The sequence below is a fragment of the Bombyx mori genome, chromosome 27 (assembly GCF_030269925.1).
Source record: "Bombyx mori chromosome 27, ASM3026992v2".
Lineage (NCBI taxonomy): Eukaryota > Metazoa > Arthropoda > Insecta > Lepidoptera > Bombycidae > Bombyx > Bombyx mori.
Genome location: NC_085133.1, coordinates 6214000 through 6232650, shown reverse-complemented (window position 1 = coordinate 6232650; position 18651 = coordinate 6214000). Strand labels below are relative to the sequence as shown.

General features: G+C 41.1%; 1 protein-coding gene across 21 annotated transcripts in view; it reads left to right on the top strand.

Moving 5' to 3' along the window:
- Nucleotides 1–18651, top strand: part of LOC101744693 (IQ motif and SEC7 domain-containing protein 1) — a 246308-nt gene that overhangs the window by 180005 nt on the left and 47652 nt on the right. For 7 of the 21 annotated variants that reach the window (XM_062676492.1, XM_021346155.3, XM_062676495.1 and 4 more), the window contains exon 2: nt 11201–11643. The exons of 7 other annotated variants lie outside the window; for them this stretch is intronic. In XM_062676492.1, coding sequence (XP_062532476.1) covers nt 11561–11643 — 83 coding nt within the window. In that variant the 5' untranslated portion in view covers nt 11201–11560. The remainder of the gene's footprint in view (nt 1–11200; nt 11644–18651) is intronic. 7 more of the 21 variants (XM_062676494.1, XM_021346159.3, XM_062676491.1 and 4 more) reach the window with 2 other exon arrangements.

The window sequence follows — 18651 nt, the reverse complement described above, 5'->3', positions numbered from 1 at the left end:
CTCGTTCAACGAAATGGCAGGTGAGAATAAATATAGAATAAAAAACCGAAGTGCGATCGACTGTGATAGTAATGACATAATCATTCGACCTTAGGCACTTCCCTGTTTTATTACTTAGATGTCTATCAGGCTTAATAGAGTAATGATGAAATATTTACTGTGTGACATATCTGTAAGTGGAATATATTTACATGTACAAGAAGTCCCGCAGTAGTCGAAATTCGACTATAATTAATTGGAATTGTAAGTTTGTACTCTATTATGATTGTATTTTATACTTTTATAATCACAAATTTCGTCAAGGCTATACTATTAAAAATTTTAATAAAGACAAACAATATTTAATCTATTCTCAATTTGACAACAGACGTCAAGAACAAAAGTTTGACAATAAATAGTATGCATGCTTGTGTGCGTCAAATACATGGTATGTAGTGTGTGTAATGTTTTCTTTATTGATTTAATGTATATTTTATACATTATTTAAAAAAAATAGTAGCATTGTGCACTTCTTCTCTATATTTTCTATATATATAGAAAATTTCATACTCCTCCGTCAGCGCAATTTTCGTAAAAAGAGATACAAAGTTTTTGCTTCACGTATTAATATATAGATTGTCTATGTGTTCTGTCTCTGTTATGGAATTGGTTTAAAATGGCAATACTAAGCAGGTTGAATACAAGCGTCTTCAGGTTTAAGTGATGTTCAAGTTAACATCCTTATTTTTTTGTCACATTGTTATAATGTCCCAGATAGACTGTTGTTTTTCCAATGATACCAAACTACATTGCTATTGCAGAGTTTCTTCCGCTTTTATATCCGTCTTTATGTTCGATAATATATTTGTAGTTTTATAAGCGGATCTGAATTAATTACGCATTTGGTTATGTTAATTTTTACCCAATTAACATTATACATTAATAACATCATATCATAGAAATGGATATTTAGAAGCCAATATCAGAAACTAATACCATTGGGATCAGATCAATAATCTTTAGACTCAATGTTGTTAGGGTGTTATCCGATCCAAAATATCCATTTAGACCTTTGTCTCGACAACTAGTGTGCGTGCAGAGCAAATTGAACTTTTACATCTTAGACAACAGAGTGTAAATTAATTCTAAGTGTCTAGAAAAAGTGTTGTCCCACTTAGCAAATAAACGTTAAAATATACGATCGGTTTTATGGGTCACAAACGGTTTATACATTCGATTTGATATTTAAAAGGATTACGATTGCAGGAATTGAGGTTTATTGTATGGCTTTAAAAATTATTTCGAAGCACGTTTTTAAATATCGCCATTAATATTGTGAATTACTAATTAATCGGGTACTTTTGAGAGCTTGGGCGCGATTATATGTAGTGTTATCGTCGCATTTAAATGTCACTTTTGTTATTTCCATTTAAATAATACTTTTCGCTACACCTATATTAAAATTAGTCAAACACTCACTAACAAACAACGCTTAGACTAGTCGCATATACTTTGCTATATGGAAGTACTTCATATAAAGCAGGTAGGAATACTAATAATATATGATTTAAAATTCATCCCCTAAGGCGGTTAAATACAGGACGAAAACTTCCCTTTACCGTTCCAAGTTTCAATTCAATTTAACCTACCGTATTTCCTTTGTGTCAGCAAACTATCTACGTCTCAACATATAAATCTATTATCTATTACCGGCATGAGATTAGACACGTCTTTGTAGAATACGCGATGCAGAAATATTGCGTCAGCTCCTAAATTATGAAGTTGTATTTTGCAAGAACGTGTCAAACTATACGACTATATAACATCAGATTCTTCTAATTGGCATTGAAAATATCCGTCAGTTTCCTATTAAATTAATTTAAAGTCATTGTTTATGTATTCTTAGGTTTGAAGATATTAACTGATAATAGGTTTGACTATTACTAATACTCGTACCGTTATTCTTTTCTTTTTTTATTGCTTAGATGGGTGGACGAGCTTATAGCCCACCTGGTGTTAAGTGGTTACTGGCCCATAGACATCTACATCGTAAATGCGCCACCCACCTTGAGATGTAAGTTCTAAGGTCTCAAGTATAGTTACAACGGCTGCCCCACCCTTCAAACCCAAACGCATTACTGCTTCACGGCAGAAATAGGCAGGGTGGTAGTGCAAGGTGGTACCTACCTGTGCGGACTCACAAGAGGTCCTATCACCAGTAAGGTCCTACCACCAGTAATATAGAGAAAATAGGCAGCTCTCCGAAAGGGGTGAATTAAATTTAGTTGAGCTCCAGTGGGATTTTACCGGTCACCACAAGGCGTTTCAAATTTCTGGTGTCCCTGCGTGCAGCATGACCAAAATACCGCAATATTCTATGTAGGCAGGTTATATGAAAATATATAAATAAAATAAATCATGACATAAGATTTTTATTTAATATTTCTTGAGGCTTACGGAATAATCCTTTACATTTTTTAGACAGAAGAAACTAACAATCTCTCGAGGCATATTTATTTTGTTTGATATGAGGTTTATCCTAATAATAATGATACCCTAGCTATGAGACAATTGAGATACATTGCACCATTAGCTAAAGGAAAGTATGAAATCCTCGTAAAGAGTAAATATTGTATAAAAATTATAAAAACATGCATGAATAACAAGCCGAATTAAACTTTTTTTTTATTCTTGTTTTTAGATCAGGATATTAGGCTAAAAAGTATTAAAAGTGTTTTGTTCTCATCGGACCGTTGTAACTATAATTGAGACCTTAGAACTTATATCTCAAGGTGGGTGGCGCATTTACGTTGTAGATGTCTATGGGCTCCAGTGACCACTTAACACCAGGTGGGCTGTGAGCTCGTCCACTCATCTACGCAATAAATAAATAAATAAAAAACAAAAACCTAGACACGTGACAAATATCAATGTTAAGTTTAAGACGTCTTGAAATTGGTGAAAATTACAATGAAATAGTCTAGAGCCACACCAATAAAAGCGTGTTCATTACAAAATGTTATCCACGTACTTACTTCTAAGACAAATTCATTGACTTCACTGCTGCCCTTGTAAAAGTTGGAATGTTTGTATATATGTATGTTACGAAATTCTGACTTCAATTAAGCAATATGAAATTTTTTATTGTTTGTACGTGTTTTTTTTACAACGAGAACCGGATGAATTATTTAATTTTGTAATAAACGTTTTCTTTGATAGAGTAAGTAGTTGTTGTTTATTATAATACGGCTAATTATAGTGTAGCATTTGAGATACTTGAATTTCTGTTCAAACTTTTATTAATTTATGTGATTATTAACAAACTTCTTCTTCTTTGTCGCTTCCTCATTACTGAAGGTCGTGACCACGTTGGTCAACTTTTTGCACTAGCTCCTTTTTTTTTTTTAGGTTCAGACAACTGGATGATATCTGCACACATATAGAATTCACCCTTTTGGGTGTGAACACATCTTGCTTAAGAGCGTTTGTGCTTAAGATAAAAATATCGTTAACCAATATTAAATCAAGACAAAGAAAACAAAAAACTGCATATACAAACTTACAAAAAAAAACAATAAAAATAAAAAATTAAAAGAGGGAAATTAATGTTCTATAGAAATCAAAATAAATGTGGTTGGTCTACAGCTCGGTGTGGATCACGGAACTTAACTTTATTTTAAGTGAGACTAGAGAAGTATGGCATACAAATATGTCAATTTCCTCCAATGTTGCCTGCATTCGGCCTACTTAATGGCGACCGGGACGCTGGTGTTTGTGGCCTCCTTGACTATGTCCGTCCACCTGGTTGGCAATCTTCCTCGACTTCTCTTTCCTTCCTCGTGACCTACAACTATTAATTTTTCTAAGTTGTCAGGACTTTGTCAGGCCACGTGTCCGAAGTACTTGAGGAGACGCTGCATGCAGATCGTAGATAGACGGGTCTTTATTGACTTATTAACACACATGACGTTTCTAATTAAAAAAATCATACAAATAATTTATATACTCTTTTGCTATGGGAACTGTAGCTTTAGAAAAAAAATAATGTTTATGATTATTCAATATTGTGTTAAACTTTAGTATAAAACAATTATTATGGAATATCATTACTGATTACTTTTTTATTTTTTCACGAATTACATTTAAAATTACAAATTCAGTATATTATATCCTTGGTTACAGTTAAGCAACAATAGTCCGTCCCACACATAAAATAATTTTGGCTTTCAATGTTTGAATAAAGAAACTATTTCTGATCCTTACGTCATCTTTGCTTAAATACCGTATCTTATTAAAGTTTATATGTGAAGCGTAAAAGAAAAAAAACGTGTGGCACTCGGGAACTGCCGCGGTAAAGCTATTGCATAGCATTTTTTATCAACTTATGCAATTATAATTAGACAATGATAATTTAATATTAAAACAATAATAAAACAAGACCACGTTATATTAAACATTAATAAAAGCAAAACATTAACTGTCCCCTTCACACTCATAAGCTAGAGCGCGCGAGAGAGCGATGGGCAGACTTTTCATGATGCGCATGCAGTGACGTGACGCCACGCGCTTATTCACAAACACTACACAAGCGCAACGTGTGATTGTGTTGAACGCGAGCTACATGGTAGGCGGAGTTTTTTTTTTTTTTTTTTTTTTATGATTGAAAGTTTACTGGTGGCCCGAAGGCCTTTCCAGTTTCACCAGGACAGGTGGGCGAGCAAAGGCTCAGCCAAGAGGGGTGGGATTTGCTAACAGCTACCCGAGCGCCTCCGAAGGAGACCTAACAGCTCAAGAGCAGCTGCTTCGCGAATGAATCTACTACCGGATCGGAATCGCGACCCGCTGAGAAGATCCGGCGAGAAACTCAGCGAGCTGATTCATGGGTTAGGTTGCACGGCGAACTCTTTGTCGAGTTCGACGAGTACGGTTACCGAGGTCCCTAAGCCTGCTCCTAGAGCTGAAGGCGTCTAGTGCGAAGGTTATTGGATCTGATGGATCCGTAAGGACGTGTCTAGGGCGTCGACGGTGACTGGCTCCTGCATGATCAGGATTCGGGGAGTAGTCAGCGGCGGCTACGATAAGGCGATTATCATGACGCATAGCCTTATCGAAGTATCGTTCCGACGCTGACTTCATGTATTTCCGAATTGATTCGAGGCCCAAGTCGTCGTGTAGGTCAACGTTCCTCACGAACCACGGAGCTCCGACGGCTAACCTGCAAAAGCGGGATTGTAGAGATTGAAGGGTGTCTATGTGCGTGCGGGCCGCGTGAGCGAACACCACACTCGCGTAAGTCATGACGGGCCTTATGCAAGTTTTGTAAAGTGTCACCTTGTTCCGAAGGGACATTTTACTCCGCTTACAAATCATGGGGTAGAGTCTACCGAGAATAAACGCGGCACGGTCACGGACTGATTTTATATGCGGGCGGAATGTCATCGATGCATCCAGGGTAACGCCCAGGTACTTGACCTTCCTGGCCCAGGGTATGGATTGACTAAAGAGAGTAATCGGGGGTGTGAGATTCCTCCTCCTAATACGGGAGGAAATCCGTGTGGAGCTTCCCCTCTGAAAGAGCACCGCAGTACTTTTCGCTGGGTTGATGTCTATGCGCCATTTTCGGAACCACTGTCCTAGGGCTAGGGCTGCGCTCTGAAGCTTCTTCGCGATTAGGGACTTGTTTCTACTGGAATAGTAAACAGTCGTGTCGTCGGCGAATAAAGCTAAATGGGTCGGCGGCGACCGCGGAATATCGTTAACGAATAAGCTAAATAGGAGGGGTGAGAGGACAGAGCCTTGCGGGACTCCAGCTGTGAGAGGTCGTGGGGAGGAGCGGGTTCCCTCGACTCGATATCGAAAAGAGCGGTTCGACAAGAAGTCCCGTATGATGAGCACGAGACTATCCGGCACACCCATGTTGAATAGTTTGAAAATCAAACCGTTGTGCCAGACTTTGTCGAACGCTTTTGCGACGTCGAAGAAGAGAGCTCCCGTGTATAACGGTTTTGGTCGATTAAGCCCCACAAGAATGTGCTCCGTGAGGCGGTGCACCTGTTGAACGCATGAGTGATTTGTACGGAATCCGAATTGTTCATCGATGAGAATGCCCTTGGATGAGACGAAGTCTCTGAGGCGTTTGTAGAGCAGACGCTCATACAGTTTGCCTAGAGACATGAGGAGGCTAATCGGGCGGTAGCTCGTCGGATGATTTTTTGGTTTACCGGGTTTATGTATGCCGATAACGTCCGCTTCTTTCCACACCGCGGGAAAGATACAGTTCGCCATAGCGGCATTGAAAATAGATGCCAACATCACGATGAGTTGGACGGGTAGAAGTTTAATAACGCGGTTGGATATACCGTCGGAACCGGGAGCCTTGCGAGGACGTAGGTCTTTGATCAAGTCTTTAACTTCCATCGGAGTGACGGGTGGTAACACATCAGAGGGTGGCAAGGAGGCTCTGCGTTCTACCTCACTGTCTACTAATTCTACATGCACAGGGTCCACGGATTGAGTGCTGGGCGTGCACTGGGTTTGCAATGTATCGGCCAGCAGCTCTGCTTTTTCGTCATCATCGAACGCCGTGAGTCGGCCTGAGGGGCCTACGAGGGGGGGCATAGTTACTACCGTATCCGATTTGAGAGTACGAGCTAAGCGGTAGTAAGACCTTTGGGAGGGCGCGAGTCCTTCTAAGAAATCAGACCATCTGGCATCACGGACTTCGGCGATGCGAGACTTTACGTCGCGTTGTAGGGCACGCATTCGAATACGATTTTCCGCGGTAGGATACCTGTCGTAGGCGCGTATCGAGGCGTTCTTAGCTCTAAGGAGTTCCCTAATATCGTCGGACAATTTGAAGCGGTGAAGGAAGTCCTCCGCTACAACTTGTTTTGATGACCTATCTAATGTCGAGGTGATGTGTGACGTTAAGATGTCTATGGCTTCAGCGGTATCCTGAGGAGACGGGGTAGAGTCCGGGCTAAACGGTAGCGATGGTGGATCAGATTCAGCCAGGCTGATGCCCAGCGTGTGCCAATCCACCACAGTCCTCGTGACGGGAACGGAGTCGGGAGCGCGACCGAGCTTCATAACGACGGGACGGTGGTCTGAATCTAACTCTGAAACTACTTCGATCGAGTGTAAGCGCAGAGTTACGTTTTTTAATAACGCTATGTCGAGTATATCCGGGCGATGCGCGATATTTAGCGGGTAGTGAGTCGGGATTAGCGGAGCGACGATATCGAAGGCGAGATTATCGACTAACGCGTCAAGCCGCCTGCCATTCGGGGTTGTGGTGTGTGAGTTCCACCTGATGTGTTTACAATTTAGGTCGCCCGCCAGAATGACAGAGCTCCCCATGCCGAGCAGCGCCTCGATATCACTGCTTAGAACGATCTTATCCGGTGGAAGATAAACGGACGCGATAACGATCGGCGCGTGTCCCGTCAGTGAGATTCGGCACACTGATGCTTCGATATTAGCGAGCGCGGGAGGATCGAGTGGGACGCAATGCAGGGCTCTTCTATAGTAAATGACGGTACCACCACCACGAGCAGAGAGCCTGTCGTTCCTGACCATGTTATAGTTCGCGATTTTAGGGTCACGGCGCGCGGGCTTAAGTAGGGTCTCCTGCACTAAAAAGATATCAATTTGATGGTCACGCAAAAAGTCAGAAACCTGATCACGCTGATTTGCGAGACCGTAAGCGTTAAAAAATCCTATCGTTACGGATAGGGGCTTTATTCTCCTTATATACGCCATTGATTACCGGCGGAGTGAGGGGAGGACGTACGTATTTAATGACGCGTATACGTCGGCGTATTCTTGCACAACGGCGATAAAGTGTTGTGCAGTGGAGGCAGAGCGAATGGCGTCGCCCAAAGCGTTAACGCGCTCAAAGTTGATCGACTGAAAGAAGTCGATCGCTAAAGCGAGATTGTCGGACGCGGTCGGAGGGCAAGTCGCGGGAGAGGGACGAGTCGCGGGGGCGGGACGAATCGCGGAGGAGGGAGTTATAGCCGTGTTCATGTACGGCAGCGGTTTCGCCCAGGCCGAGACACTGGGCACCGGCGCCGGAACGAACGCTGGCTTAGCCTGCGACACAGAGGGTGCCGAGGCTTTGATGTCTGGGCCAGAAGCTCGGAGGCGGTTTTGGCGGGCGACGCGGCGATTTATTTTCGGGGCTCGGGGGCATCCGCGGTAATTTGCGGGGTGACCCTGTGTTCGACACAGGACGCAGCTAGGCGGTTCCGTCGCGGTTTTTTGATCGCGAGTGCATAGGGCCGTGGCGTGATCGCCTAAGCACTTGACGCATCGGGGGCGCGCGTGACAGTTACGGGAAGAATGCCCGTATAATTGGCAGTTATGGCACTGGCTAGGTGTGCCTTTCTTGTGTGGGGTTTCGACTGCGATTCCGGAAAGGCTACAGACCGTTCGGATGTTGAATATTTGCTTACCCTCGGGGGTAGGCTGGAGGGCGACGAGAACCATATTATATGGCTCCCTTCCGCGGCCTGTGTGCATGCGGTGTACGGAGTTAACCGGTAGGCCTTGTTCGAGAAGGTCGGCCTTGACGAGCTCGGCATCCAACTCTTTAGGGATGCCACGTATAACGGCACGGAGTTCGCGCTCCTCCTGGAGCGTATATGTGTGGAAACTTATACGCTCCTTACGGAGGTAAGAAGAGAGGGCCCTATGGTCGTCGGATGTTCGAACCTTAATTTGAATGCCGTTCGCGAGGTTACGGGCATTCGTAAAATTGATATTTTTGGCCTTAAGGGCCAGGGAAACTCGTTCCCAAGCTGCCTTCTCTTGAAGGATTACCGGGGGAGGGGTCTGGGCTTTATTTTGTGCCACCGGACGCGGCGACGGAGTGGCACGGGCTGGAGGCGCAACGGGAGTCTGAGGGCGGGGGCGCGACGCGTTCGCGGCTTTGCTAATTTTAGCGGCCGCGGGAGCTCGAGACTCCGCGGCACGCTTCTTACCCTTTTGCACCAGGGTGAATCCATCCGTCGATGAGGCGGGAGCGAGGTCGACCTCCATCTCCGAGTCAGAGTCGGAGGACGCGGAGGCGGGCGCAGGTGACCTACGAGTAGGTGTTTTGGACGGCGCGACGGAGGCCGCGGATGATCGCGCTGCTGGAACGGTGACCACGGCGGACGACGCAGCAGTTTTACTCGCCAGTATAGGCGACGCGGGAACGGCAGGCACGACGGAGGCTGCGGTGCTCGATGCAGAAGCTTTGCACGCAGGTACAGGCGACGCAGGAGCAGCGAGCTCGGTGGAGTCCACGAGAGGGCTCGCAGTGTGATCGGCCTTGAAGGCCTGAAACTCGGAAGTGAGCTTTGGATAGCGAAGCCGGAGAAATTCCGCAAATACAGCGTCCATGATGTCTACGTGCCCAGGTGGGGCTACCCTGGGTCTTAGAAAACACTCGCCTTGCGGCGAGGCCCCAACTTCTCGGACCTGAGCGGTTCTATTGAACACAGGTGGCGATGCGGCACGATTACTGCAGGACAAAGAAAAATCACAACAAAACGGAAATAACAAAAAGAAACAAAACAATTAAACACTTCCAGGAAGACAGTTTGTCGGCAGATGTACCACGAACACAGAAATAACAAAAGGAAACCAAACAAATAAAAACTTCCAGGAAAAACACTTGGTCGGCAGATGTACCACGAACACAGGCCGCGCGAACAATGGCCGGGCTAACAAAAGCCGGGCGAACAAAGGCCGGGCGATCGAGTGGTCGATGAGCACGTCCGCGCGTGACGGGTGCCTCTATCGGAATGTCGATAGGCGGAGTGAGGGGGTGTTAGGTTTTTTTCGTTACGGAATTTCATGATTCGGTCGCCGCGCTCAAGGCCCGCGATAAAATCTATGCAATAGCTTAAAAACAATTAATTGTTATTGTAGAATTGCGGAAATTTACCACTGACCACTCGAGGAACACGAGCGATCTTGTCGAGTTACGAAATGAACCCAAAAAGCCTTACACCGTTACTAAAACAAAAGCTAAAGCCTTTAAATAATGCACATCGCAAACGTATGTAGATACGCATTCGACATACGACACGGACACAATGTGTGTCAATATGAGTAAGTTGGTCAGTATATCACGTCGACCGTGAATATCGTATGGACATGTGATCCGTTAGTGATCAAGTATCATCGACAAGTCTTCGTAACGTGAGCTGCTAAGAGTTTGGACTATTCTTGAGAGCACGTTTTTGGTATAAGGACATTGCTCATTTTTAGATGTATGCAAAGTTTGGATTACATTTTTTATTGAATTTGGAATCAGAAAACATTTTGTACTTATATCTATACATATAAATAAAATTGGAGTGTCTGTTTGTAATATTGAAATAACTGCTTTTTACTACATGCATATGAATATATATACGTACATACACCAAAATAACATTTTTTACAATTTTTGTCTGTCTGTCTGTCAAAAATGATATTTTTGTCTTTTTACTGTGAAGTCATTTGCAATCGATCAATCAACTGCCTCGGTTCAAGGGATAGTCCTTCGAGTAGAAGTAACTTTTCATAAGAAGGTAGCTGCATTTATGTAGTAAACCGCTTCGATAGAATGGTTCAGTTCAGCCTTTTTATTGAGGAAAATCATATCACATAATTCTTCTTCTTCTTCTTCTCAATCGTGTCACTCTTGACAGAGTGGTCGTGATCGTCATGGTGTGCTGGAAGGGGCAGACTTAATGCGTCTCACGATGTCGCGCTATCTCTCCCTGCTCGAGGCCATTCTCCTGCACTCATTTAGGGGACCTCCCACTGCAGTTTTAATTTGGTTGGTCCACTGCATATCCATCAAATAATAGATTACGACATAAAATAATGCTAATCTTCTGTAGTCCGCCTTCGTTACCAGTTTTTTTTTCTCCTTTGTAGGCAGACGAACGAGCATACGGCCCACCTGATGGTGAGTGGTTACCGTCGCCCATGGGCTTCAGCAATGCTAGGGGCAGAGCCAAGCCGCTGCCTACTACACTACATGCTAGACTACACTATATACACTATATTTAAATCCGTCACACTACGTATTTTTGCACAAATTTAACTTTTTAAATATAAAGTATCAAATTTGTCCGGATTGTAGATTTCGTCTCATTTTATTTGTCACGTCATATTGCGTCATGAAGTCGTGTCGTTATGCATAATATTAAGATGTTCAACAACTTTTCTCCTCGTTCAGTACAAAATTTGCAGTTATATAAAGTAAATCATATAAAGCGACAGAGTACTTTCAATATTTGTTGAAAGTTCAGTGACTATAATTGCGAAAGTAACAAAATATTTTATTCCTTATAAACCCTACAGTTCATGGTGCAATCAACAAGTGTCAGTGGTTCAGTGTTAATTTGGAGACAATTATTTTAATAAACCAGTTCAGGAAATTTATCGAATATATTAAACGTAATGGAATGAACAAGAAGAGAAGTAGAACTTCTGATATTCTTTGGTGAAAGGCCCATTTTCCAAAGTGGCGAAGTCCGAGTCTCGTGTACAGTTAGTGGCCGAAGGGGAAGGTGATGGGTGCTGTTCCTGCGCTGGTATGAGGATCGGTGACCTCGGAGGTGTGCTGCTCGAAGCCGCCAAGCTAACCAGATCTTGGTTTTGCCAAAAACCTGGCTACGGGTGAGTTGGTCCATTGTGCCCTAAGATTTCGGTGTGTTTCAATATTTACGAACTTATCTCAGTTTAAATGATAATCATGTGGGCTAAAGTACACATATGTAAAAAATTATAAATACATTAAGCTATTGATATGTGATAAGATCCATTTTGTGATAATTATCACAAATAACAAAAAAAAAACTAATTTAGAATTAAAAAAAGTTGATTGTTAGTCTAAGCGGAAATATGGTTCTGGTGATACTTATGAACTTTGGTAAAATCTAGCGAAGCCATCAAACTTTAAAACTCATTTAGCGATAAAGGAAAAGGCTGCGGAATCCAAACTTTGTCGACACGAAGAATGTTATTAGAATTGTGCTCGCTATCTCTCCAGTTTATTAAAGATTTCTCAGCTGGAAACTTAGTAAGAGCTGACTCTGTAACGAGATTGCAACGTCTCTGTACAAATATGTCTTTGAACGCAAGTTCCGAAGTCGTTATAACTCGTTATTTAAGATTTTGAACTGTTATCTATATATTAATACGTGAAGCAAAAACTTTGTATCCTTTTTTACGAAAATTGCGCGGCCGGAGGAATATGAAATTTTCCACACTTATAGAGAATATAGAGAAGAAGTGCACAATGCTAATATTTTTTTTCAATAATGCATAAAAAATACATTAAATCAATAAAGAAAACGTTACACACACCACATACCATGTATTTGACGCACACACGCATGCATACTATTTATTGTCAAACTTTTGTTCTTGACGTCTGTGGTCAAATTGAGAATAGATCAAATATTGTTTGTCTTTGTTAATATTTTATAGAGTGTAGTCTTGGCGAAATTTGTGATTATAGAAGTATAAAATACAATCATAATAGTGTACAAACTTACAATTCCAATTAATTCTAGTCGAATTTCGACTACTGCGGGACCTCTAGTCTTAATAAATTGTCGGTAGTTGAATTTTTATCGTACGGAAGTCTTAACAGCAAACTCAGCGACGTATGCGAATATGGTTTTTTTTTCAGTGTTGTCAAGTTTCGGTAGGCAGCGGCTTGGCTCTGCCCCTGGCATTACTGAAGTCCATGGGCGACGGTAACCACTCACCATTAGGTGGGCCGTGTGCTGCTCGTCTGCCTACAAGGGCAATAAAAAAAAAAGTTTTTTGTTTGTTTTTTCAGACGTAGATCGATAATTGTAGCCTAATACACAATTTTTCATAATCATGCTTATAATTACGTATATGGCAATTTATTTAAAATATAATAAATTTTGATGCAAAATCGGCTTATCCATAGTTTCACCTATAGATAACAGATGGCTTTGTAAACATTGTATTTTTGCGCGTATTCTTTTTTTGCCTCTCTTCTATATCGTTCCCTCACTACTGAGGATCGCGACCACATGCGATGTACTTCCAATGCGCCCGATCATGGGTGGCATGGACTGCATGGTACAGACTACCACCGAGTGCTTCTCTTGCTAGATCTGACTACTATTGCCTACTCAAATTCATATTCATGAAAACTTAAACCTCATTGCTCCATAATAACTATGGTGAGCTTAGGCCCCTTTTGCGGTGACGGCCTCAATTGTATTATATAAGACGTATTGAGAGAGACTAGGTTAAAATTTTATTTACGTTCAGAGTAAACCCATAACTCAGCGGTAGTATCGACAGATTATGCTATGATGATTATATCACAGTATTACTAAATATCACAGTATAAATTTTACACTTTTTTCCTGCACAAGTAAAAACTTAATTTCTCGTACAAATTGAACTAAATTGAGTATCGTCTAAAGAATACGAAAAACCCGTTTCAAGTGATAAACAATTTCCAGTTTCGTATTATCAAACGAATTAGTCTTTCAGTGTTGTTAAAATAAATTAATTAAAATATTAAATGAGTCATAGTGACAAAATTTAGTCAGTAGTTTTAGTTTTGACAGAATGTAGTGAGTATTTTGTTAAAATAAAATACGATTTTTGTTTTATATTATACTTTACTTATATACTTTTTACTGGTGGTAGGACCTCTTGTGAGTCCGCACGGGAAGGTAACCACCACCCTGCCTATTTCTGTCGTGAAGCAGTAATGCGTTTCGGTTTGAAGGGTGGGGCGGCTGTTTTAACTATGATGATGTAGATGTCTATGGGCTCCAGGAACTACTTAAAACCAGGTGGGCTGTGAACTCGTCCATCCATCTACGCAATAAAAACAATGTTTTTTTAAAGAAATTTCTTAGATTACATAGTTAAATTCCAAAAGTCATTTTTTTGAAATTTCAGTATGTAAGCGGATTATCAAATGACACTGATGTATACCGACAAAAGAAATAACAACCCAACTTATTGCGCCTTCCTTGAATATGAACTCAAGAATGATGAATTCACGAGAAAAAAGGGCGGGTGTTGGTCGTATACTAGTGCCGAATATACTTGATACTTTACGATGATTTAGATAATGTTTTAAGCGTCGTATTGATATACTGATTAGATGGTGGACAATCTAAAAGACAGTGAACCTGAATTTAATAATCAGCAGATAATTTTAATTGTAACGTATCACCATGACAATATTTAAAATGCCAAACGGCGTTTGTCGGTGTTTCCTTCTATCATGCGGTAACGGATCTACCTGGTTTTTTGAATAGACACAGTTCATAAGCGAGAAAATCTGCGCCAATTTGAGAAGGCGGCACGACATGACAACCCTCTTGTCGTGGCCGCTAGAAATTACATACCCGAACCTGTAGATCGAATAGTAAATAGTCGACGTCGCCCAAAACATGTCATCACGGATCCTCCCGATCCATTAACGGCGCTTTTAGGTACCACAAGCACAGGTCACCGTCCTCGTCGAACCCGTCGCTTGCAACGAAGGGCGCGACTAGCGAATTAACCAACAAACAAAGCCCACTGAGTTTTTCGCCGGATCATCTCAGTGGATCGCGTTTCCGATCCGGTGGTAGATTCTGCGAAGCACTGCTCTTGCTAGGGCTAGTGCTGGCAACGATCCGGTTTGAGCCCCGTGAGTTCACCTACACGTTAGGGCGAAGCTGAAATAGCCTCCCAAGGCTATCAGCATAGGTAGGATTTAAAAGAAAAAAAGAGAAAATGGCTTATGTTACTTTATTATACAATGTAACACTGTTCTGCATATAAATGGGTTTTAATTAAAAAACAAATTAAATTACTTTTAAAACCCACTGACATGTGTGATAAATAATTTTATTTCTAGTTCTTTCAAAATGAACTGATTTTGAAATGTTTGGTACGTACCCAGTATTCTGGATTCCGTTAACATCTGACAACTCTAATATTTAGCTCGGACATTAATTAATTGATGTTCCAAGTTTTTGTGTATCGGGATAGTTGATAAGTTTATTAATATTCGGTTCCCTTGTTAGGTTAGATCGAGGTGAAGTTTTGAAACTTCTAGCAATGTCGACTATTTTAGAGATATCTCATTCTTTTGTATATTAATATCTTGGAGCAGCTTTATTGAATCCAGGAATGTCGGTCCGACTGTCAGAGGAAGAAAAACGAAGTGGAATTATTATTTACATTTTTTTAATCGGTGGTCGTCTTGATACCACCATTCTGCCCGATTCTACCGCGAAGCATTAATGCGTTCAGGATTGTAAATTTTATTCAGTTATTTATTTATTTGAGAAACCAACAGTACAATATAAACATATTATAGTATTTTACAAAATAGCTAAAACAATAACCAAACATTTTTCCACCATCAAAATCAGAAAGTGAAAAGACAAAATAAATTTAGAAATTTAAGTTTACACAAAAAACAAAAGCAACAAATACGCACATAATATTATGTACATCACTTTACATTACTTTATATTATGTATATTACTGGTGGTAGGAGCTCTTGTGAGTCCGTGCGGGTAGGTACCACCACCTTGCCTATTTCTGCCGTGAAGCAGTAATGCGTTTCGGTTTGAAGGGCGGGGCAGCCGTGGTAACTATACTTGAGACCTTAGAACTTATATCTCAAGGTGGGTGGCGCATTTACGTTGTGGATGTCTATGGGCTCCAGTAACCACTTAACACCAGGTGGGCTGTGAGCTCGTCCGCCCATCTAAGCAATAAAAAAAAAACATCAACTTACGCTATAAAACTAAGTAATAGGTACTCATCGGACTAAATCACGTTACAAATATTCCAAAATAGCTTTTCTACATGCTACAAGTGACAAGCAAAAGATGTCAGCATTAGAGAACGTTTGAGGCTCAGCCATCATGTGGGTGGCTGCATTAATATGGTGATGTTTGTAGTTTCCGATAACAGCCTAACACTAGGCAACCCATGAACTGAAAAGTTTATGCAAAAAACAGCTTTCATCATAATTCACTACGAGCAATGAACCGAGCAGTGAACTCCAGAGCTTATATAGATCCGCTCTGGGTCGGGGATACTGTAGTATGTCAATTCCTGGACACGTGCCAATGCGTGTTGTCGACGTGGCGGAATTCGTTATCGTTATTCATTCAATAGGAGCCGTGGTTCTTTTTTTTTAATTACTGTACCAGGATTCAGGGTTCGGCGTTCAGCTCGGCTTAAGCGATCACGAATATTCATCTATTGCAACTTGAATACAGATATAGTGAGTAAAGATTTTCCTTCGTAATTTTTCGGAAAAGTTCGTATATATCGTGCTCTCTCAAATAGCTTCAGTATCCATCTTGTTTTACTTACGAATGCTGTGAAAGGGGCTATTTGAAGTCGTCGTGGCCTAAAGGATAAGACGTCCGGTGCATTCGTATGTAGCGATGCAACGGTGTCCGAATCCCGCAGGCGGGTACCAATTTTTCTAATGAAATACGTACTTAACAAATGTTCACGATTAACTTCCACGGTGAAGAAATAACATCGTGTGATAAAAATCAAAACCGCAAAATTATAATTTGCGTAATCACTGGTGGTAGGACCTCTTGTGAGTCCGCGCGGGAAGGTACCACCACCCCGCCTATTTCTGCCGGGAAGCAGTAATGCGTTTCGGTTTGAAGGGTGGGATAGCCGTTGTAACTATACTGAGACCTTAGAACTTATATCTCAAGGTGGGTGGCGCATTTACATTGTAGATGTCTATGGGCTCCAGTAACCACTTAACACCAGGTGGGCTGTGAGCTCGTCTAATAAAAATCTAAGCAATAAATAAAAAAATACATATATTTACTAATTCGCAGTAAGATCTATGCAAACATGCCTTACCATAGTGAACTAAAACTTCAAACAAATGATAAGACATAGTAAGATTGTAATTTAAGCATACAGATTAACGTGAGGATTGTATATAATTTAAAGGTTGACAATAGTGACATAGGTTAGATTACAGTTCACACAGACACACACTCAGACACGTGATTTGGCTTAATGTACAAAGACACGTTTGCCTTCAAGGTCTGCGGATTATAAACCTGTTTGATTATCCGAATAAAAGTATAAAAACGTATAATTATTGTTTTTCTTTTTCGCTTCAACGTAAATTTACCAATTAATTATTCAAACTGAATTTCATATTTTGGTTAATGAGTTCTTTTGGTCTTGGTTTGGTTAAATGATAGGGATCGTCTTTCTCAAATATTTTCCTTAGTTATTAACTATATTTTATTCAATATCAATCAATATCAATATTCAATGTAAAAGTCAGTGTGGCTACGTCACTTTTAAATGGAAGAAGCTATGATGGCATTACCGTCATTAATGAACATAAGCCTCCATAGAATACAAGGCATTTGTTATTAAATTGGTGCTTTTAGATCCCTCCAGCATCGGTCACCATCCTCGTTGAACTCGTCGATTAAGGCGAAGACTTCGAGGAGCGAACTAACCCATAAACTCAGCCCGTTGAGTTTCTCGTCAGATCTTCTCAGTGGGTCGTGATCCCGATCCGGTGGTAGACTCTGGGAAGCACTGCTCTTGCTAGTTAGCAAATTCTCTCAGGTTGAGTCCTTGAGCTCACCTACACGTTAGGGCGAAGCTGAAATAGCCTCCCAAGGCTATCAGCATAGGTAGGATAAAAAAAAGAAGAGAAAATGGCTTATTTTACTTTATTATGCAATGTAACAGTGCTCTGCATATAAATGGGTTTTAATTAAAAATCAAAATAAAATACTTTTAAAATCCACTGACATGTGTGATAAATAATTTTATTTCTAGTTCCTTCAAAATAAACTGATTTCGAAATGTTTGGTACGTACTCAGTATTCTGGATTCCGTTTAGGACATCTGACAACTCTAATAGCTCGAATAGCCCCCTAAGCTACCAAATAGGTATGAAGAAAAAAGGTATTAAATACTATTAACTGAGAAATAGAAGTAATCATTACGCCATAATCAAATACTCAGATATATCATATTTAAAATAGAAATTACTATTCTCTGCAGAAAAGCTGATGTTGAAAGCGACTTTTTTTCAAAGCGCCGTAATCTAGGCCTCGCCACAGGAACGTATTGAAGTTCATGTGAAATTTCAACTCAATTAAAACTAAACCCGAGAACCATAAATTCAAGTATAGCTTATATAATAATATTAAATGTAATATATACCACCACCCTGCCTATTTCTGCCGTGAAGCAGTAATGCGTTTCGGTTTGAAGGGTGATGCAGCCGTTGTAACTATACTGAGAGCTTAAAATTTATATCTCAAGGAGGGTGGCGCATTTACGTTGTAGATGTCTATGGGCTTCGGTTGCCACTTAACACCAGATGGGCTGTGAGCTCGTCCACCCATTTAAGCAATAAAAAAAAACCTCCTCCTTGCGTCTATAGTCCACAATGCTGAGGGTCGTGTTGTCCTCTAATAACTTTCTCCTGGATTATCTTGCGCCTTTCCTGCCTACCCTCGGCTGTGTGGATAGAAACGTGGACTGAAGTGTTGAATATATAGTAAAGTTATAATAAACATCTGTTTTGCCAAAGAGAATTCGGCCCGCCTGGTTTTAATTGATCATTGTTGCTGCTGGGTATCAGATAGTTGAAGACTGAGT